Consider the following 22,478-nt stretch of genomic DNA (forward strand, 5'->3'; position numbering starts at 1 on the left):
ACTTTGCAAGTCCACGCCCCCCAGCGCGGCTGCGACCCCACTCGGCCTCTAGGGGGCAGAGCTCCTCGAGCGGGCCGTCTCCCGGACCCGCCCCCTTGGGCTCCCGAAAGCTAAAGCGTGGCAGGGGCCGGACCGGGGAAGCGGAGGAGGCGGGTCTCCATAGAAACGTCCACCTGTTTCCGGCCAGTCTGTGAGAGATTAGGGGCTGCTGCGGGGGCCAATCTCAGCCAGCTCGCTTTTTCCCAGCGGCCTCTGCGGGAGCGGTGGGTGTTGTACACAATCATCATGGCGGCGGCCGGAGCCCCGGATGGTGAGTGTGGCGGGGGTGGCGAGCGCCCCGTTTGGGCCCAGGTGAAGCGGGCCCCCGGGGGGGATGCGGCCCGGTCCGGTGGGGAGTAGCCTGGCTCGGAAGCGGAGGCCCGGCCTCGCCCGAGCAGGGTTCAGTCCCAGGCCCAAGCTGCGGCGAGCGCCCACCCCCTAACCCCCTTGCAGGCATGGAGGAACCTGGCATGGACACGGAGGCCGAGACGGTGGCGACCGAGGTGCCCGCGCGGCCCCTGAACTGCGTGGAGGCCGAAGCCGCGGCGGGGGCGGCAGCGGAGGACTCCTGCGCGGCGCGAGGTAGCCTGCAGCCGGCCCCGGCCCAGCCCCCTGGGGACCCTGCGGCCCAGGCCTCGGTCAGCAACGGCGAGGATGCGGGCGGCGGCGCAGGCAGGGAGCTGGTGGACCTGAAGATCATCTGGAATAAGACTAAGCACGACGTGAAATTCCCCCTGGATAGCACAGGCTCCGAGCTAAAACAGAAGATTCACTCGATTACAGGTAATCGGAGCGGTAATGTCCAGCGACAGGCAGCCTTCCCCACCGCGCCTTTAGATTCCTAAGGCTCGCACGGTGCTAGGTCCCGCGCTGGCCACTCTCTTTGCATCCGCACCCTCAATGCTGGGAATGGTTCTCCGGAGTAAGTACTAATATGTCCATCATTCCGATGGAGAAGATGAGACCCAAGGTGATAGAGCCAGAAAGGGGCTGAGCCGAGATTCAGGCCCGGGTCTGACTCTTAGGCCCAGGCTTCCAATCACTGCTGCCCCAGACATCTCTAATGAAAATCGTCTGAGGCACATGTTCAACTTACAGCCCCTAACCCTTTTCCCTGAAGAGTTTGATTCAATGGATCTGGAATGGGGCCAGGAATTTATTTTTCGCAAATATCTTGGGTAATTCTCCTAAGGGAAATTTAGGGAACATTGCTGGTGACTGTGGTGCTGGCCCCTTCACAGATACTCACATTTAGTTTTTAGTCTGGTCTCGTTTATGACACTTTACCAACTGAAATGATTTCTTTTTTAAGTTTGCCTTCTGTAGTCTGTGAGCACATGGTAAAAACAAGAACTTCATCCTTTCTGGTTTCTGTATAACTGAGGCCTGTGGATTCTCAGTATTTGTGTCATCAGAGGCTTGAGGAACAACTTGGAATGAATGATAGCTAACATTATTGAACGATGACTTGATGCTTGGTGGTGTTTTATTTCTTAATCCTTAAAAGAAGTCTACGCAGAAGGAAATCCTGCCCTTAAATCATACTATTTTGGAAACCGGCTCACAGAGGTTGTGAGTTGCCTGAGCACACAAAGGTGCTGGAGCAGTATTCATTTCCAGGTCTGTTGCCCAACAGTTCTGGTCCAGATACATTTTTCTTCTCTTTTCTTTTTATTTTTAAAAGATTTTATTTATTTATTTGACACAGATCACAAGTAGGCAGAGAGGCAGGCAGAGAGAAAGGAGGAAAGAGGCTCCCCGCTGAGCAGAGAGCCCGATGTGGGACTTGATCCCAGGACTCTGGGATCATGACTTGAGCTGAAGGCAGAGGCTTTAACCCACTGAGCCACCCAGGCGCCCCAAATACATTTTTCATCCCTTCCTTTCATTGTGTCCTTTTCCCAAGGTCTCCCCCCTGCCATGCAGAAAGTCATGTATAAGGGACTCGTTCCTGAGGATAAGACGTTGAGAGAAATAAAAGTGACCAGCGGAGCCAAGATCATGGTAGTTGGCTCCACGATAAATGATGTTTTAGCCGTAAACACACCCAAAGATGCTGCCCAGCAGGGTGCAAAGGCCGAAGAGAATAAGAAGGAGCCGCTCTGCAGGCAGAAGGTGAGTCCGTCATGTGACTGCTAGTCCTGGGAAGTTTGAGGCTTTGTCCTCTGGAGCCTTGGCTGGTTATATTCTCCCTAGAATAAGCTCCTTTTCGGACAGGGTCCATGATGGAAATTTATGGCAGCAGTTGGGTGCGGCTGGCTGTTGAGTGGAGGTGACAACTACCTGAGATTTGCAACTTTGTCTCATCTGGCGGGTCAGTGTGTCTCAAGTCTATTTACTTTAGGATATGGCCTTTGTACAGGCAGGCTTCAGACCAGATATTGAAAGGAATCTGACATGGGTTTCTCTCCTCTAGTGTCAGGGAAAAATGCCACCAGGACAGTTCACCCCCCATTTTGTACAAGTGCTTACATTTGTGTTTTGGTCAGTGGCTTCCCCCAAGTCAACAAGCCATTTCTGGATAGCCATAGAGCTCAGCAGCTTTCAGAGTTCCTCTGAAGCTGACTTTTTCAGGAAGCCTAATGAAGCTGACTAGAAACATAACTATACTGGTTTTGGGTTTAGTTTTTTTTTTTTCCCCTCCTGGTTCATGAAATGGGGGCCTGATTTTTTTTTTTTTTTTTTTTTTTAATATCCTGTTGCTCATTTTGGGTGGAAGAGATCCAGCCTTGTCTTGTGCTCACTGTAGCCCTTAAAATTCTTTCTGTAATTAGGAAAAGTGAGAGTATTTTGCTGCAGAGGGAACTGGTAGGAAGAACCATCACTTGCAACCTTATCACCCAGCAAACTTCACTCATTGTCATGGAGTCTCTTGGCCACGGCTGAGATAGTCTCAACTTAACCTGTGTCCCGAGTACAGTAGGTCAATTTGGGTTTTTTTTTGTTTGTTGTTGTTGTGTTTTTTGTTTTTTTTTTTTTTTTTTAGAACAGTTCGAACCAAGATCAGTTTTAGTGACTCTAGGCACCAAGGCATATGGCTAGTAGTGTGAGAAGGATACAGTTTTGTTACAGGCCCATAATCCTCTTCATGTGCTTCCAAAACCTGACCAGGCATTAAAACTTGACCAGAATTAGCGTGAATGTCCATGTTTTTCTGTAGGAACATTAATGTGTTTGAATGATAAGGTACTGCCCCAGATCCTAGAGAGGATGACGTATAACATATTTTTAAGCGTTATTGTTTTTATAAAGTCTGTAAGACTTGGTTCTTATAATCTAGAACATCTGCCTATAAGGTTTTAGATGAGGAGTTATAAATCTATGCTAACATCTGAAAGGTATTCACTTTGGAACCTTTCCCCCCCATATATGGGGTCAGAATTGAACAGTTGACTTTTTTTCCCCACTTGCCTGTTTCCCACTTTTTTTTCCCACTTGCCACATACATGAAATTATCAAATGTGAGTATTTCAGAAGTGAGTGAATGTCCCCACTGGTCACACCCTTGAAATACTACACGCTTCTTAAACATAGCTTTTGAGGTACTGTTGGTAGCTTAATAGCCTTAAAACTATTTTCCACAACACAGGGACAATTCTTCCAAAAGATGCTTGCGAGGTAGGAGTCAAATTAAGTTGTTAATGTCTGCTGCTCTGTTTCACTGATGCTAGTTATGAGGCCTTAACGTGGCCTAATGAGAGGGACCTGTTCTCCTGGCTTTTTGTCACCTTACTCAGGAATCCGAGGCTGATGCCTTTGGGGACCCTTTGCTAGCAGTCTGGCAATACTGATTCTATCCCCACCAGAGGGTTTCTGCCCTCTGAATTGGCTCGTGACCCTGTGGTGCTTCACTTTGGTGGCATTGTTCCCCTTCACTCACTTGCTGTCCCATAGTTTCAGCTTTACCATTTGGTAAAGTGACCGGTGATCTATAAAGCCACCAGTGGAGAGGAGACAAGCTCAGGCATTTGGGCTGCTCAAGAGCTGTTTTAGGGAGCCATGAGCCTAATGAGAACCCTTAACAAGCTGCCTCAAACCTGGGGCGGGGGGGGGGGGGGGGTGTTGGGCACAGGATCAGAGACTTGTTAATATCAGTCTGTGGAGTAATTGGCATTTATCTTGGAAATAGGTCTCTCCTGGCCTGTGAAGCTGAGGTTGAGGGCGGGGCAGTGGGGAAGAATTCTACAATAGTCTGAGTTTCCATTTGCTGAGGAAATGCCCCTTGTAAGCCTTTAGGCTGATCACCAGCATCGTCTTAAGTTTCTTTGGAAGTTTAAGTTGACTGAAATGGCCACCATTTCAGTCTTAAGTTTAAGTTGACTGAAATGGCCAGCACCATTTGTGGTTCTCTTTAGCCCGATGTTTCGTTCTTTCAGTGGTGATTTTTTTGGTCAGAGGAGGAGATAGTTTATTTGAACTAACAATCTGGAAACCTTAGTTGTTCTAGAACTTTGCTGTCTAATATAACAGCCACATAAAGCTTATTAAAATTCAGTGAAATCGAGAACTTAGTTCCTTAGTTACATTAGCCACATTTCAAGTGCTTCCTAGACCCAAGTGTCTCGTGGCTGTTGTTTTAGGCAGCACAGAGGTAGGACATTTCTATCAACAGAGACACCACTGCCAGACAGCACTGCTCTTTAATGTCAAAGGACCCATAATCTGTACACATTGAAAGCTTTTGAACCAAAACAGGAAGGCTTTTTTCCTCTTTTTCAGAAAGGTAGTAATATGACTAACACGTAGTCAGCTATTTTATTTATCATTTCTTCTGACTTATATTCTAGCAACACAGGAAAGTGTTGGATAAAGGAAAGCCCGAAGATGTGATGCCATCTGTTAAGGGTGCCCAGGTAAGCCAGATTCCTGTGTGCGGTTCTGAAAACGTGCCAGGCCCACCTTCTGACTCCCTGAGGTTCCTGTGATCACGTCCTCACATCCTGTCCCTTGTCCTTCCCTGTCTTTGCTTCTGGTCCCTGTCTCTCACTGTGCTCCTGTGCCTCCAGGAGCACCTGCCAACGGTACCCTTATCCGGCATGTACAACAAGTCCGGAGGCAAAGTGAGACTCACCTTCAAGCTGGAACAAGACCAGCTGTGGATTGGCACTAAAGGTAGGTTCCTGCTCTTGTCCTCTTCCCGGCTTGCTGCCTCGGGCACCCAGCAGCACTCAGTCATGGGTGCGACTGTGCTTCTCCTGAAATCTCTCTCTTCACTGTGCTTTGCGTGCCCCTGGCTTTTTGTCTTTGCTTTTAGATGCTCCCCTTCTGTTTGGACCCTTTTCCCTCATTCTTTTCAGTCTTATGTCAGGGCCAGTCCATCAACAGTGGCTCTTCATTTGTACCCAAAACTAGGTCCCAGATGTTCAGTCTGAGGGCCAGGTCTGGCCCCCAGACAAGAGTTTTTTGGATTTACACACATTCTGTAAAAATCAGAGAGATTTCACTTGATCTGATGTGGGGGTTTTTGGGCTTCTCTTGAAAAAAAAAAAAAAGAGAGAGAAAAAAGAAAAAAAAGTCAAAAGATGTGGCATTCTGGACCTGCATTCTCACATGGCAGCGATCGGCTGGAGCCAAAGTAGTAGGTTCAGATGAGCCATGTCACAGTCCTCACTGTCCGTGGGCTTCGTTTGGAGCCAGCTTTGTTCATGAAATGTCACCTGCCTGGCCCCTGGAGGTCAGAGTTTGTCCCCGTACTGGGTGCATTTTCCTGGTACCGTGGACCCGCCCCTCCCTCCCTGCCTGTTTGTGCTCTGCCTGCCTCCACCTACCCCTGCCTGTGCCTGGTGGGGCGGGCTTGCTGCTTGCTGTTGGCTGGGAATTGTCTCTGACTCTCCTCCCCTTCTATTCCCCCAGATGGTTCAAAGTCTTGTCAGTTACACTCCAGAATTATCTGTGTCCCTTTTTTTGCCACTCTGTTGTGCCAGTTAAGACTCCTAGCATCTTTAAAGGTTTGTTAAAGCGAGTTAACCTGTTTCCCTGCCCTGTCTGTGTTCTGTTTTGTCCTACCCATCTTCCTCCCTGGTTCCCATGCTCAGAAACCTTCGGCCTGGAAGAGCCAAGTTCAAATGCCTAAACGTAGTGTCCAGTGTTGTCAAATTTTAGACCCAGCCTCCTGCCCCGCTTGCCCCGTTACACGCTGTGGGCTTCAGCTGCACCAGCCTGCAGTTCCCACCGTGCCCTGCACAGCCTCACGTCTTCGCTCTTGCCGGGCACGTACCTGGAATGCCTTCTTCCCATTCCTCGTTGTTAATACAATCTCCAGAGGCCCTACTTACATGTCCTCTCCTAACGAAGCCTTCCCCGGTGCCTTCCTTCCCCTCCAAATGAGTTGCTGCCGCTTCTGTTCTGAGAGCGCTCCGTTTACCTCTGCAGAGCACTCATTACTCTCTGACTTGTCTGTCCCCCTGTTAGATTCCCGGAGGGAACCGAACATGACTAATTCACCTGGTTCTGGCCAGCACTGTAGGTATTGAGTGTTCGAGGTAAATGCTAAAGAGAGGTATAGGGGGTCCCATCACGTGAGGTTGGCTGGTTTCAGGGACAGGCCATTCGGTAGGACTCTGCTTCGAGTGGGACCCCAGATTTACAGGAAGTAATCAGCGGGGCGGTGGGGCGTGAGGCTTCTTGTCATCCCGAGTGCCAACGCACGTATTCTCATTTGTCACTCTGCTGGTCCTCACGTAAGGAAACATAGACCAAAACGCCAAAGCGCAGGAGTTTTCTCACGATTCTGTGAGAACCTGCTACGTCTCCTTCCTTCCACCCTCAACTCTAACTGCATGGTCAGAGCAAGCGTTGCAGAACGTGGAGGGGCTTCCTGGGTCTTCCCACGGGCCTTTGGACCCTTTTCCACACGGTCAGTGCTCGTCCACCGTGAGCTGCCCTGCGTCTGTCAGACCCTTCCTCGGCTGTGACTTCGCAGGTGACTTTGCTTAGTTCCCTGTCGTGGCACTGACTTCCCCAGTTCCTGCCTCTTCCTCCACTTGCGCTTTCTCTTGCGGGCAGTCTGCTGGAAGGGAGCTGCTGAGGCTGATGCAGGTAGTTTCCTGTGGGCCAGGAGGGTAGGTGTGGGCCAGGGAGGCCAGTGAGGACTACGTCTGCTGGTGCTCATTGGTTCCTCGGGGCCTCTGTGTTAGGAGGTTGTGTTAGGAAGCGCGTCCTCACCGCAGGCCCGAAGTGGACCGTCCCGTACCCGGGGTGGAGGTGTTCTCTCGGCTCGGGGGAGCTGCTGCTTTACCGCTTGGGCATGAAGGCAGCACTCGAAAGAATCTGGGTAGGTTGGGGTGTCAGGGCTGTGGAAAGTGTCCTTTCTCACCAGCCTGCTGAAAGAGCACGGCCAGGAGTCCCGGCTTCATGGGCGCCGGGGCTGAGATGTTCGCTCCCACGCAGACCACTGTAGCGGTGTGTGGCAGGCAGTGTTCTCGCTGGCCGGGAATCTTGTCCTCTGGGCGTCCTGAGCACCCTCCCAGCAGGACAGCGCGTTCTGGGGAGTTGGCCACCAGCCACCGGCTTCATCTCTCCGCTGGCAAGAAGGTGCTGTGGGATGACCATGCCGACAGCTGCTTGGCCCCGCTCTCTGTGGGGTGTCTCGCAGCTTCAGCTGTCTCCGTGGTAGCGTGGCGGGGGGGGGGGGGGGAGAGCCTCGCAGCCTCGGGCAGGAGACGTGGCGGGGACAAGCGGCCGGGGGAGTGTGCGCCCAGTGCGGAGGGGCGTCCAGCCTGATCGAGCTCATTGCTGTCACTCAGGAATGTGGGCCCAGGATCGTGTTTTCAAGAGAAGCCAGAAATGTATCTTTTTGTGTGAAATCTCGGGACCTTTCAAGGTGGCTGGTGGTTTAAAAAGTTGCAATCTTAAAAACAGCTGCCGGTCAGATCCTGCCTGTGGGTCACTGAGAGCCACTGAAAGTCACAGCCAGGATGGACACCCTCACGTCCATTCTCCCCACGCCCCATTTTTCAGACACCAAGGCCCACGGAGTGGAAGTAAAATGTCTCCAGTCACCAGCTAAACTAGAGCCCAGGCCTCTAAATTCCAGTCTGTTTTTTTCCCCTCCTCATCCATTGGCAGATTCTCTTTTCCAGAATTTTCTTTCTGCAAAGACTGTCATGATTTTTTCTGACTTGATTTAACTTTGTTGAGAACGTCCCGGCCCCTGCTGTGTCTGCCGCTCCTGGGGGGGTGGGTTCTTGCTGCACAGACACTGCGCCCCCCTCCTGCCTTCCTGCCCCGCCCTGCGACACTGGCCTCACTTCCTGCAGGCTCCTCTCACTCCTGCCATCCCTCACTGCCGCCTCTTTCTTACCTGCCACCCTTGAAGTTGCTGCAAAGTGTCTTCTGACCCCCCTGTGATAAGTGATACCTTGAGGGTTGATCGCCAGAGGTTGTAAATGTGTTAAGAGCACTTCCTCAGGTGTGTGTATGGGGAGGGTTCGGGGGTCGGGAGAGGGAAGGGTTGTGGGGAGGGCAGATGAGGAGGAGGATGGGCTAGAGACTAGAAGCAGCCCCCGAGCACTCCCTGCCTGTGCGAGCTACAGGGGCATGCTGTTGCCTCGGTTCTCCATCCTCTTGACTACCCCCTCCCCAGGTGCCAAAGACCTTAGCCAGTGCTGGGCTCAGGCGAGAAGGCTGCAGTGGAAATCCTTGGGTGTTTATAAATTGCCAGCCTTGAAGAAAATCACACAGGAAAGCACTATCTCTGCTCTCAGAGGCCTTTAATATATGCTATGGCCAACCCTGTTCCCGTTTGCTCCCAAGAAATTCCCATCTGCCAAGCAGAGCCCTGGGTGCGGTGGTCAGACCACCCTGTCCCATCGTCCTTAGAGCACGTGGGAGACTTGAGATTACAGTAGAACCCAGAACCGCCAGCCCTGATAAGGGACTGCTGAGTCACAGGAGTGGACAGGAGGGCCTTTGAGTAATCTCTGTAATCCCTCTCAACTAGAGCGGACTGAGAAATTGCCCATGGGCTCCATTAAAAATGTGGTCAGTGAACCTATCGAAGGACACGAAGACTACCACATGATGGTAAGTAGCCCGGCGTGGTTTAGCCTCTCACTGCACTCCCGCTTCTGCTCATCTAGCAGGGACCGGAGTTCTAACGAAACTTTCTTAACCGAAGAAGCAAAACTCAGTATTCCGAAGACGCACCGTTTTAAGATCCTCACATTTCTTCATCTCCTTAGAACTCAATCCATGACCTGTTCCTAAGTTTATTTTTGCAACACCTGCCCCCCAATCAGTTTAAAGGGGATATGTTTTCATAGCTTTATCTTCCTCTCATTTGTATTATTTTTGTCTTTAAATCAGGAGAATAAACACAAAGAGGAGGATTGGCTTGTGGGTTTTCATCTTAAGTTTTGTCCTGCTTATAAAACAAAATCTCCCACTAGCCTTGGCATTTGTGAGGACACAGATGGTCCCCTTTCTGTGGTGGTGGCGCTCTTCCCAGGTGGCCAAGGACACCGTGGGGAGGACAGGGTCTGTGGTCGTCATTCCGCACGGAGGTTTACTCTGAAGAGAGCAGGCTGTTCTTTCTCGAGATAGGATGTTTGGAGGCAGTCCCCAGGTTTGTGCAGAGCAAAGCCGAGAGTTCAGGGATGCAGGGCATGGAGTGAAGTGCAGTGCTCGGGCACGCCCCCGAATTTTCCCAGCATGGTTGGGAGGGGCCCCTTTAGGAGTGAAGTTTAGTTACTCCGACAGGGACCTGCCCAGAGCCAGTTGTAGGATGGGGCAAGGGCTGCCCGCATTCTCCAGCCAAAGGGGCAGATTTTTTAGCATGCGGCCACCAGCGCTATGGCTGTGTGAGCCCCGTTGCAGGGCTGAGGAGCAGCTAGTGCTTTGACCTGTGCATCGGGGTTACAAAGGTCCCCAGCAGAGGGACGCGTTGGAAGATCCCAGGGAAAATGCGATTTGGTGGTAGGGAGGTCCTGCGCAGATGGCTGGGCCCCTCTTTTGCCCTGTTGGTGTCTGTCCACTCAGAGGCGCTGAAGCCAGTCCATGATATTGGGCTTGCGGTCCTGGCACTGCAGGCTCCTGGGTGTCCTGAGAGTGACAGTGTCACAGGGGCTGCTGCCCTTCCGCCCCTCATCCTTAAAGGATTGCAAACAGATTTGTTCTGCATACTCGTATATTTTTCCCGTTTATGAAGTCAGCTTCTAGATACTGTCCGCTGGGCCCCTTCGCTCCCTTTTGAAATGTTCATCTCCGCCATTTGGCCCTGTGGCATTCGCAGCCCCGCTTTGCAAACAGCCCGGTGAGTGGGAGTCCCCGCAGGCTGAGGGGACCATCCAGACATCCTTCAGGAAATCAGTCTGGGTGGCTAAGGCTTTAATACTCAGTTCAAATGCTTTTTTCTCTCGGGTCATTTCTGGCGGAGAGGAGTGCTGACAGTCCCGTCTCTTCACTAAACGCCATGGAGTGGCACCTTGACCTCTGTCTGGATGAAAGTACTCTGCTCATTTTGCAGGTGTCATTTCAGCAGCTAGATTAATGGTGTCATATATGGTTCACAGAGAGGGATGGCTGTGCTTTTCATTCTTAGGGAAATGTTTGAAAATGCAGAAGAGAACAGAAAAGAGTATAACAAACTCAGATATCCATCACCAAGAAATGACTGTCGTAAATATTCTGTGAATTGCTTTAAACTGTTTTTTTTTTTTTAATAAAAGAAAATCTACCCACAACGAATACGTCCCCATTGTCTTCCCCTCCCCCATTACCATGGCATGATTTCTCATGTGGATCCTTCCCAGCTTTCTGCTTTGTGTTCGTATAAACCCATGAACAAGGTGCAGTACTGTTTTGTGTGTTTTTCAGTTTTCATAAACAGTATCATGGTATGTATCGTTCTGCAAGCAGCTGTTTTTGGTTCGACATTGTGATGTGTCTGTATCAACTGTATCTCCGATTCATACCTTTGAAAAAGGATCCCGCATTCAGACAAATAGGTCATGTCCCTTATAATTGTGCGTTTCCTAACCGATGGAGATGTAGGTTGTTTCCAGGTTGTTACCAGTTGTGACGGTGCTGCTGTGAACATTTCAGATCTGTTTCTTTGTGCACGTGTGACAGTTTTTCTAGGGCAGTGGTTCTCAAACTGGTCTCTGGATCAGTAGCACGACATTGCCCGGCAGCTTGTTAGAAATGCAGATTCTCCGGCCGTGGACCTCCCAGATCAGATGCTCTAGGGGGTGGAGCCCAACTAGTCTGTACTGACAAGCCTTCTGGATGCTTCTGATGCACACCCAAGTTTGGGAGCCACTGCTTTAGGCTCGGCTATGCTTAACTCTCCCACCACCTCTGTCGGGGGGCGGGGTCCAGGAGAATACTCCCCGTGTGCACAGTGTTTCCCCTTCCCTTAGTACCTTCCTTCTCAGCCCGCACCCCCAGCCCCATGTGTGTCGCGCTGCCTGCTCCGCCTCCTGACCTCTCAAGTACCGCTTGGTTTCCCTTTTTCCCTTCCAGGCGTTTCAGTTGGGCCCCACGGAAGCCTCTTACTACTGGGTGTACTGGGTCCCAACTCAGTATGTGGATGCAATCAAAGACACTGTGCTGGGCAAGTGGCAGTATTTTTGAAAGCACTTTCACCTCTGGCCCAGGAGACTGACCCAAAGTGAAGGACATTGCTGGGAGAGGCCTGCAGCATCCCTGGATTTCAGAGTTCTGGGACTTTGTTCAAAAACAAACAAACAAAAACCCTATATCCACTCTAAGGTGATGTGGTGACTGAAGCCAGAGGTGATGTACTTTCACCATTAGCTTAATTTTAACTTAAAATCACCGGTTCCCTTTTCTGGCAGTCAGCTTCATACCATTTTTCAAGTCCATACCGTGGAAATCAATAAATCTGAGTTCGAGCACGTTGTGTGGAATACTGTTCAGTGCGTTTGAGAGGAGCTCTGCCAGTCTTATTTGGAAAGGAATGATCAAAAGCTTGCTGGTTTCCTTTTTATTTTATTTTTTTTTAAGCGATTTTAACTGAGGTATTTTCATAAATCTTCGGTTGCAAACATTTGGACTGTGTTGTGATGAATTGGGTTTTGGTTTTGGTTTTTCTGATATCAAATTGTATGCAAAATGGAGGGGGGGGTTAGTAAGCCATATTTTTCTGTCCATGGATTCAGATTTAATTCTTTTCCCTTTTTTATGTTCTCACTTCCTAGATTTGAATTTTTGTTTTAAAAACCCAAAGATGTCAGTTCCTGATTTTGTACCTCATCGATGCTTCCTCTCCTGGCCTCCCCCCCACCGTGCTGCTGCTCGAGAATGCACGGCGGGAGAGGAAGAACTGTTTGGTCTAGGGCAGGGAGTGCGCGCACCTGCTGCACTGCGTGTCGAGCAGCCGAGTGTCTGACCATGACTCCCGTCTAAACGTCTTGCCCCTTGGACCCTAGTCTCTGGGGAGTTCACCTGCTGGTGTCCTGGTTGTCTGGTGCCCTCACTGATAGGGCTTTGAGACCCAGCCTGGCATGGGTGTGCCTGGGCTGCGCTGCCCAAAAGCCACAGCCCCCAGGCAGACAAAGTCCACTTGAAGGAGGAGCTGGATGGAAGACCATTCCTACAGCCCTATAGCCACAGGCCCAGATCCTTCTTTCTTTCGAAGTTCGGAGAAATTCTTAAGCAGTCCAACGATTATTTCAATTATGCTTCTCCATTTGGTCCTTCTGCTCATACATTATGTTCAAGTGTCCTTCATCCCGGGTTCAGAGATGCTGCCTTTCCCAATAAAAGACATGTTGACCTAGTGGGTTGGCCGATGTGCTTAAGCATCGAAAATGTGATAAATTGCTTTCGTGATTAGCTCACCCTCTTCTGGTTTTAGCCCTTAAGTTCTTGGTACACGTGAGCTTCTGTTGTCTCCTTACGGCTCGATGAACTCGGACACGAGGGCGAGTCTCTTGGTGAATGGTCCCCTCTGTGCTCTTCGCTGTTCTGTGCTGGCTGGCTTCGCAATTCTCCCCTCCCTGGCTGCAGGCTCTCATAGTAAGTTTTGGTGAGAGATTTTCCAAACCACACTCTGGATTCTAGGCTGTTCCCCCTCATCCTGTGAAATGTAATTAGCATGTGTTCGCCTCAGATGACTAACCCTTGTGAGCCAGTTCCTGGTGACGCTCTATGCCCTTCCCTTCCAAGCCGTAGTTCAGGAATCCAGCCCCTGTAGACAGACTCGTGCTTTTCACGGGGTAGCCCTTGCCCAGTCACACATCTGGGCAGGGAACTCTACTCTTGCTTTTTTGGGGGGGGGGGCATACGTACCTCTTGTGAAGTGTAGCATCCAAGAAACCGCCTGTTCGTCATCCCTCGAAGGAGCAGTCACTGCGGCTTTTCTGTCCTTGTTGGCTTGCAGTTCCTGGAGAAGAAGGGCCGCTCTGCTACTCGTCAGAGCCTTCCTCTGCAGTGGCCGGGTCTGCGGAGGAAGCGCTGCCGAAGCAGGCAGAGGGTCCTCTCAGTCTGAACACTGCCCTTTTCTGTTGGCCAGCGCCCCTGTCCTGGAGACGTGTCTTGACGGTGCCACACACCCACCTTTGTTCTCGCGAAGCAGGTGTCTCCATCCCCTGACTGGCCTCGCAGTGCTGCTCTCCGAGGCCCTTCCCGCCAGGTCTCCTGGTTTGCCCTGTTAAGTCGCTGCCCCCGCCCTCTGTCCCCCTCCCCCTCCTCCCAGTGAGAGCGTGTATGTCCCCTTGCCTCCCTGCTCCCCAAGGGCCAAACTGCTTCTCACTCAGGCTGCTGTCATTTCTAGACAGGACCAAAGCCTGCGTGAGTCTTTTTATTTTACGTAAAATGGTGCTTTTTTCCTTACTTCAAAATACTATATATAAATAATAATGTCAACGACATCTTTTCGTACAGAGCCGTTGGAGTATTGCTTTACAGAGCTCAGTAAATTTGCTAGAACGATCTCGAGCTCTAGCTCCTGACCCTGTCTGCATGGAGACCTTGCCGGGAGCCCTCGGGAGAGCAGAGGTGGACGGCACCAGAAGCCACTGGGAGAAGTATTTGACTAAGATCCATGTCTGGGTCACAGCAGTATTCCCGGTTTTTCCCTCGGTCCCGTGAGCGGTCTCTTCCTAACCTTGTTTTCGGTCCAGAATGTTCCGACTAAATCTGTGTTAGCAAATTGAAGTCCTTGTCCCCCCTCGGTGGCATCACAGTGTTCATTTGTCCTCAGGATTGTTTCTGTGCGGTTCCTTCGCTGGGGTCGTGCCCTCCCTCACCGTGGCAGAGGCCGGGCTCCAGGAGGAGCTGGTCCTGGGGAGGGGCTGGGCGCACAAGGAGCCAGGCTCGACATCTTTTTCCCTGTGGGGAGCTTCGCCGAGCCTCCCCAGGGGCTGCGTTCTCCTCCAGGCTTTGTGCCGGCGATCATCCTCCGGGGCTTTGCTCCCGGACGGCAGGCCTTTCTTCCCTCCCCGAGACCACTGGCAGAGCAGTGACAGGGTCACCCCTGCCGGACGCCAGGCCCTCGCAGCTCTGTTCCTGCCAGTCGGGTCCTCTGAAAAGCTGGCTCGCGAGCGGCTGGAACTCCTCTGGTATGAAGTATTTTAGTTGAAGCTGGGCCTTTCGCAAGTAGCGTTCGCTCTTTTTAGATGAGACTGAACTGAGCTAAGGGTGCTCCATGGACACAGTGGGGGCCAGCGAGGCCTCGGTAGGCACTTACTTGCTGCTCTGCCTTACAAGGCCCAAAGAGACCAGCTCTGCCACTTGGCCACGTCTCAGCAAAGTCGCCATATTTCAGCCAGAAGGGACTTGCTTTCTCCTCTTCTCTTCACTTTAACCATGTGCCTGGAGGAGCCATCCTGGCTCTTGCACTTGGCCTCCCCTTTCTTTGCTGGGGCAGCGAAGGGGAAGGGATCGACTCCGCGTGCCAGGGCCATGCAAGGGCAGGCTTGCTTTCCACCCCGTCTTCTGAGGGAGACCTTTCTCTTGCTCCTTGCTGCTCTCTTCATGCCTCTTGTCTCGGAAAAGGATGGTCCCTTCGTCTGAAGGCTTTGTGAGGAAGTCCTCTCCAGCGAGGACTGGCACCTGTTTCCTTCTTAATAGGGCCGGACGGCCTCTCCGGAGTTACAGGTGGTCAGGAGCCCTCCGAAGTGCAGAATTTCCGGCACCTCGACCTGCCAGGCTGGGTGGTTCTACTGCTTTCTAAATTTCTAGAAACCTCTTTCCTTTTCTTTCTTAAAGAGTTCTGCAGAATTATTTGACAATATACGTAAGTACCATGTTTCCTTGTGGTGTGCACTCTGTTCTGGTTTCTGTTTTTAAATCAAATGCCTGTTTGGGAGGAGATGAACGTATTTAGTCTATTAGATCTGCGCTGCTGGATTTTTTTTAAAGTGTAACCTTGACTAGCTGTCTTATTGTTTATCCTGTAAGATTAGTCTCTCAATTAAAGTTTGATAATTAAGTGCGTTTCCTTTTCCTTCCCGTTTTTCACGCGCGCCTGCTCCGTACCGGGGACAGACTGATGCTTGGGACTAGGCCTGGGGTGGGGGTTTTTTTTGGTTTTGTTTTGTTTTTTGTTTTTTGTTTTGCCAGCTGTGGTCTGCTATGTCACTCTTATTTATTTGATTTTAAGTATATCCAAATTTGTTCCTGTGCAAAACAGTTGATACAATGACTCTGGTTTATTTCCTCTGTTAGCCAGAATGACCAACTGGTCAGTCAGATGCACTCGGGTTAGGGCAGCCCTCCTCTGTGCTGTGGCCTCCAGGCATCAGAGGGAAGCTGCTTCCTGTCCTTATGCTTTCTGACTAGTACCCTGTGTGACTTGCCCGAGGGGGGGAACTGTTTCCCCAAACAGGACAAAACAGTCCTTGGCATGAAGAGTCCTTATATTTGGTCACAACTGGTTTTGACCCAGTATCATCCACGGGGCCCTCTCTCCTCTATACACTTTGTAAATGTTCCTGAAGGCTCTGGTCAAGTTGCCCTTCCCTGACTCTCCCCCTCCCCCACCCCCGCCCCTCCGTTTTCCCAGAATCTCAATCCCAAAGCAGTACTGTCAGGTCCTTAAAGATCTGCTCTATGGGGGAGGCAAGGGTGAGCCGTGCCACGTGCTGTACATTGGCTGTTGCCCACCTGGAGAATCTTCTGTGTGCACAGAGGGTGCTGCTGGATTTTACGCCAGTTTTGAAGTATTTCAGGCACCTTCAAACGTACAGGATGATCGACTGTCCTCAGATGGAGAATGAGATGAACTCCAGCCTGAATATCTACGGTACTTTTTGGGGAGAGGTCTAGCGTTGTCTCAGCAGTAATAACTAACATCCCTTTCTGCAGTAGGGACCCCACGAACCAGACAGTCATTAGGGCAAGAGGCAATGACTTCTTCCTACTCTTGCTTGAGAGCTGCTCTGGTTGGCCCATCCATGCTGTGGGAACATGACATGCTTCCCCCATGAGCTCTGTGCCAACACTACTTGGCTCCTTTGAGCCAGAATTAACCCCTCTGGCTTTTCCTAGTTTACCAAGACTAATTTTGATCTGAAGCCTTGTTAGCCTTACCCTCCTTGATAAAACCTTTCCTACTGTTCACCCCATTTTGCAACTCTGAATTCTCAAATTTGCTTCTGTTTTACCCCCTCCCACTTACCTAATTTTGATGCCTCACTGCTTTCCCTTTTTTTGTTGTGTTTTGCTTTGGACATTTTCAAGCCTACAGAAAGTTGAAACATGCTACAGTGACCACCTCATACTTTTCACCTAGCTTTTACCATTTCTTAAAATATTAACCACACATGCTTGCTTTCTTCCCTAGACACATGTGCATTTTATTCTACCACAATGTTTGACAGACATGCAGACATCATGGCATTGAGCACTGGTCTCAGAATGACTGTCATACTTTATCACAACAGCATTGTCTTCCCTAAGAAAACTCCTCTATCGATTCAATAATACCTGATAAACAAACTAAAGTATCTTCTAGAGCTAGTTTTTCCCAACTCGTAATCTTCATGTGTGTTCAAAGATTTATTTGAGAGAGAGGATGAGCTGTGGGGAGAGGGAAGTCTCTTTTTTTTTTTAAGATTTTATATTATTTGTCAGAGAGAGAGAGAGAGTACACACAAGCAGGCAGAGAGGCAGGCAGAGGCAGCAAGAGAAGCAGACTCCCTGTGGGGCAAGGAGCCCGAAGCGGGACTCGATCCCAGGACCCCAGGATCATGACCTGAGCCGAAGGCAGCGGCTTAACCAACGAGCCACCCAGGCGTCCCGAGAGGGAAGACTCTTAAGCAGACTTCCCGCTGAGTGTGGAGCCCAATATGGGGCTTGATCCTGGGACCCTGAGATCATGACCTGAGCCAAAATCAAGAGCGTAGACGCTTAGCTAACTGAGCCATCCAGATGCGCCTGTTCTTAAATATTTATGACAATCTTGTGGGTTTTTTTTTTTTTTTTCAATACCGTTTTATCTTTTCTGTTGTTGCTAGTCTTGGTTTTTCTGTCTCACTTTAAGGTAATTTCGCCCATATGTTTCTTTCATCTTAATTTACACTGTGACCCCCAGACCTCCTCTTCCATTCTTGTTCTGAATCTTTGCTCTTTTTTATGTCGCGGGTTTGTCTGGTTGGCCAGGGCCGTGGTTCCCGAGGCTGGGGCAGGGGCACAGTCCTGCCACCCGCTGCTCGCTCGGGCTCCCCTCCCACATCTAAGTTCAGGGCTCCAGGACTCAGAACTCTTGGTTTTTGGCGACAGTCTTGATTCGTATGGCATAAGCAGAGTGATTTGGCTCCCGTAACCGGAAAATCCAGAATCTCAGACCTAGCCTGGTGCAGGCGCTCGAGTCAGGTTGTGAGGAAGCTGACCGGCTAACCCCCACTCTGCTTTGCCAGACGGAGCTCTCAGGGCGCTTGTTGCCCTCCTCAAACACACAGACGTGGGAATCTTCGCATCTAAGGCATGTCCTGGTTGACCATTCCTTGGTCCGGGGCTTTCAGACACTCCAAACTAGAAAACAGCAGCACCACCTGGCAGACCACCTAGCAGCGTTTTGACCTCTTGCTAGATCCCAAGACAAGGTACTTGGTAGGGGACTTGCACACATTGCCTTTAGGTCCCGTGACACCAGCTCCTTCATCAGTATTTAACCGGGTGGCGGGCACTGGGTCAGATGATTCACCTGCATTGTTGCCGGTCCTTCACCACATCGCTGGTCGCCCCCTGTTCCACCCATTAGAGGACATGGGCACAGAGAAGCTAACCACAAGCCAGGCTTGCGTGCCTGCCAGAGGCTACTTCACCTGTAGCTAGCCTGTGCTCTAGGATAGCAGCTTATGGTAGAGAACCAATAAGCTACTTTGTTTTCTTTTGTAGACTTTCTTCTTTCCCTGGTTTAGCCGTAGATGTGTTAAGGACTCTAACTTGTGTTTGTAAATTCTGTTTTTAAACTTTGAACCCTGACATTTATTAATTGGCTACCATGTTAAAAATGAAAACAGTAGGGGCGCCCGGGTGGCGCAGTGGGTTGAGCCTCTGCCTTCGGCTCAGGTCATGATCCCAGCGTCCTGGGATCGAGTCCCGCATCGGGCTCCTTGCTCCACGGGGAGCCTGCTTCTCCTCTGCCTGCCTGTGCTCTTTCTCTCTCACTGTAACAAATATATAAGTAAAATCTTTAAAAAATAAAATGAAAACAATAGTACATGTACTTGCTAAACGAATTTCAAGTGGTGGGTAATCCTCTCACTCAGTTCTTAGGTCTGATCCATCCTTGAAGGCGGTGAAAGTCACACATGTAAGGATCCATCCCAGGAACTGAGGGTCAGTCATTCTCACTTCAAGCCCTTCAGGCTGAGAGCTTAACTCAGCGGGGACTTAGCAGGTGGAGGGAACTAGCACTGGGGAAGTGCCTGGCAGACACTCAGACTCCAGTCCGGAGTTTTTCTTGAGCTCTTGCTGGTTGTCATCTGCTTGGGTGTCCCGCGAACAAATCCAACAGTCCCCAACTGAAATTCTATAGCCCTTAGTTCTCTCGCCCCTCAGACAGCAACTCGGGCAGCACCCACGCCATACACTTGAGATCCTAGGCTCCTACCTTTTTTATCTGACCAGGTGCTGCCATTTTTATTCCCAGAATATCTTCCCAGTCCATCCCTTGTCCTCCCAATCCCCAAATCTGCATTTTTCTCATGGGCTTTTCCAGTAACCACCACTCCCATCCCCTCAGCCCACCCTTTGGCCAAATATATCTAACCCGTTTCCCCTATAGGTCCTGTCAGCACCCGCTGCTGACACGTTCCTTAACCAGACTAAACCCCTGCTTTGTGACCTGATCCCAGCGACCGTCAGGAGCCTGCCCGTGAGTTCGTGCTGTAGCAGTGCGCAGACTGACCAAACTGACGCCGCACCTCCCGTCTTAGTGTACGCCGCTCTCCGGCCTGCCTGGCTAGCTCCCACAGAACGTTAGGAGCTTTCCTCGGGCTCATTGCCTGCCAGCGTTTTTCCCAAACATCAGCACCTCTGCTCAGTTCTCACGTACTTTTACTTTTTTAAATATTATTATTTTTTTTAATTTAAGATTTTATTAGAGCATGTGTGTGCACAAGCAGGCGTATAGCAGGAGAGGGAGAAGCAGGCTCCCTGCTGAGAAGGGAACCCAGTGAGGGGCTCCATCCCAGGACCCTGGGATCATGACCTGAGCCACAGGCAGAGGCTCAACCCGCTGAGCCACCCAGGTGCTCCTTCATAGCTTTTTTTTTTAAAGATTTATTTATTTATCTTCTAGGGAGAGAGAGCACAGTGGGGAGAAAGAGAATTTCAAGCATACTCGCTGCTGAGCATAGAACCCCACAGAGGTCCAGGACCCTGAGAACATGAGCTGAGCCAAAATCGAAGGTCAGATGCTTAACCAGCTGAGCCACCCAGGCGCCCTGGTTTTTATTTTAAAATTACAGATGAACAGGGGCACATGGGTGGCTCAGTTGGTTAAGCGACTGCCTTCGGCTCCGGTCATGATCCCAAAGTTTCGGGATTGAGTCCCGCATTGGGCTCCCAGCTCCACGGGGAGTCTGCTCCTCCCTCTGACCTTCTCCCCTCTCATGCTCTCTCTCACTCTAATACATAAAATCTTTTTTAAAAAATACTGATTAACAACAACAACAAAAAATACTGATTAACAGAAATAAGCCAGTATATTTCTACCATATCATGGCATTTATAACTAACATTTGGATATGTTTTTTACAGACATGGGTTCATGCTATTTATGTTTTATTTAAAACATTGATCTTTCCATGTCACTGTAAATTTTTTTTTTTAATTGTTTCCATTTAGCCAATCTCATCTGGTTGGCTATCCACCTGTATGCCATCCATAGACTCTGTGTAACATGTATCATGAAGTTTAGCCTTTTGGTCTGACGATTTTCAAACCAAGTGGTGGAAGGACTAGTTAAGTGAACACGCGTATACGCGGACGCATGCACATGCCTGTCCCCTGGCTGCCAGTTGCTCACTTTGTGCTGTTTCCATGGTTTTTCTTTTGCTGAACGTCTGAAAGTTAGCAGGAGACATCTTGTTGCTTTACCTCAGAATGTCAAAGTGTCTCTGATCCCCTGAGAGTAAGGTGTGCTCCACAATCCTGTTATTAGACCTGAGAAACAGGACTTGCTGTGTCACCTACATACGGTCCTGTTCTCAAAACATTTTCCCCTGGTCCTTTCACATTCCATGAAGTTGACATACCTCTGGTCCCTTTTAATTTAGAATAGTTAGTTGTACTGGCCTTTCCCCCCATGACACGTGTTTCTAAAGTCCCACCTTCTAGATTCATTTTCTTGTGATCAGATTCAGGTTAAATGATTCCAGGCAGACCCGGAGGTAGACGTCCCTTTCAGCCTGTCAGGACGCAGCAACGTGGACGTGAAGTCTCCCCTACACACCGTGAGCTTTTGGAGAGTGGAGATGTGTGCTCAGGCCCTGCCTCGCAGTGTGCCTGGTCCTTGGAGGGCGTAGAATGGTTTCATGGAGTGAAGCGTGCGCTTGCTGTTGGGGGGACACAGAAGAGCGAAGAGTGATGTGGAAGAACTGGAGATGGGGCAGGAAGCTGGTCAGGACTGGCCTCACAGCCACCCTGGCAGCAAGGGAATGGCCTACCACAGATCCTCAAAGGCATTTGCAGGAGGCTATTAAATCAAAATGCACAAGGACGCCTGGGTGGCTCAGTTGCTTAAGCATCTGCCTTCGGCTCAGATCATAATCTTGTGGTCCTGGGATTGAACCCTGGGTTGGGCTCCACGCTCAGTACAGAGTCTGCTCCTCCCTCTCTCCCTACTCATGCTTGCTCTCAAATAAAATCTTACCAAAAAAACCAATGCACACAATCTCATTTATTCTGTTTTAATTCACACACCTTTTGGAATGCTACCCTGGGCCAGTTCACTGCCTGTGTTGGCACACAAGTCTCTCAAAGATTTTTCCAGCAAGTTCTTAGAGTAAAAGATCTTTGCAGCTGCTCAACATCCAGATCCTAAAGTAGCATCATCAGCAAATTATCTGTGTGTACTCAGTGACTTTTCTCCCTTATTCTGGCTCCTCTGAGACTTTCCCAGCTACAGAGGACGTGAAAGGGTATCCCTGCCAGGTGTGTGGTTAAGATGGCAGCAAAGCGGTCTGTTCAGTGCCAGCCCGCAGAATTGTGCGGCCTTCGGCAGAAACGAACATGGATGCATTTTTGGGCAAAATGTGCAGCTGCCAAGGGCTGAAAGATCCAGAACAGCTGACTCCAGATGTTAAACTGTGGTCCATCCCTATCAAAGGAGCCACTGCGGCCTGTTTTGTTCCCTTGTGGCTCCCCAGCACCCAGGAAGCACTCAAGCTATTTGCGGATTAGGTGCTGCTGTGCCAGATTAAGGATGCTCCTCACGCACCAATTTGGCATCTTCCAAGAGCTTGTACAGTATTAAGATGTATATATAAGCTGCAGTGTAATGATGAGTGCCTCCGGTTACTGATGGAGGAGGTCTGCCTGCCTCATGTGCCTGGAGCGACAGAGTAGGAACTGGCAGCATCGGGCGTCATGAGGAGGGAACTCAGGCCCATCTCAACCTGCAGCCGCAGGAGCGTCTGCCAGCGGAGGGTCCCTCACAGTCCCTGCACTTCGGTGTCACTACTTGCTACCTATTACAAGCCCTTGATTTCCTCCCTCCTACAAATGAGAAGTTTTGGTAAAAGTAAAGCAATTACTTCGACAGGTCTCCAGCGAAAGCTCATCAGGAGCCAGGTAAGTGGCTGCTTCCGCCCTTACACAGGACCTTGCGCAGTGCTAAGAACAAAAGGTGCGGTGCGGCGACTTACTGAAGGAGGGAAAAGGGACCCAGGTCAAACTGACCTTCCGGGAGCCGAGAGAGCCTTCTATCCTCCCTCGTTAGTTTGGAAAGAGATCCACAGGACAGGGAGGAAACGCTGGTCACACCTGCTGGGGCCAGCTACACAACCGATAAACTTAAGACA

At 50.4% G+C, this 22,478-nt stretch overlaps 1 protein-coding gene across 3 annotated transcripts; it reads left to right on the top strand.

Annotated features, from left to right (window-relative positions):
* The first annotated feature begins 94 nt into the window (after positions 1-94).
* On the top strand, positions 95-21,278 carry UBFD1 (ubiquitin family domain containing 1). Of its 3 annotated transcripts, none has more exons than XM_059415127.1 (7): positions 95-310; positions 493-822; positions 1,946-2,154; positions 4,827-4,892; positions 5,046-5,151; positions 8,981-9,063; positions 13,888-15,436. In XM_059415127.1, exons 1-7 carry the CDS (start codon positions 286-288, stop codon positions 14,092-14,094), a joined length of 1,026 nt encoding a protein of 341 aa, XP_059271110.1. In that variant the 5' UTR covers positions 95-285; the 3' UTR covers positions 14,095-15,436. The 3 variants fall into 3 exon arrangements, with proteins under 3 accessions (XP_059271110.1, XP_059271112.1, XP_059271111.1); XM_059415129.1 differs by lacking the exon at positions 13,888-15,436 and adding an exon at positions 20,814-21,278 and having other exon boundaries at positions 100-310; XM_059415128.1 differs by lacking the exon at positions 13,888-15,436 and adding an exon at positions 11,503-12,049 and having other exon boundaries at positions 102-310.
* Positions 21,279-22,478: the final 1,200 nt, after the last annotated feature.

This window comes from Mustela nigripes, chromosome 11 (genome assembly GCF_022355385.1).
Source record: "Mustela nigripes isolate SB6536 chromosome 11, MUSNIG.SB6536, whole genome shotgun sequence".
Lineage (NCBI taxonomy): Eukaryota > Metazoa > Chordata > Mammalia > Carnivora > Mustelidae > Mustela > Mustela nigripes.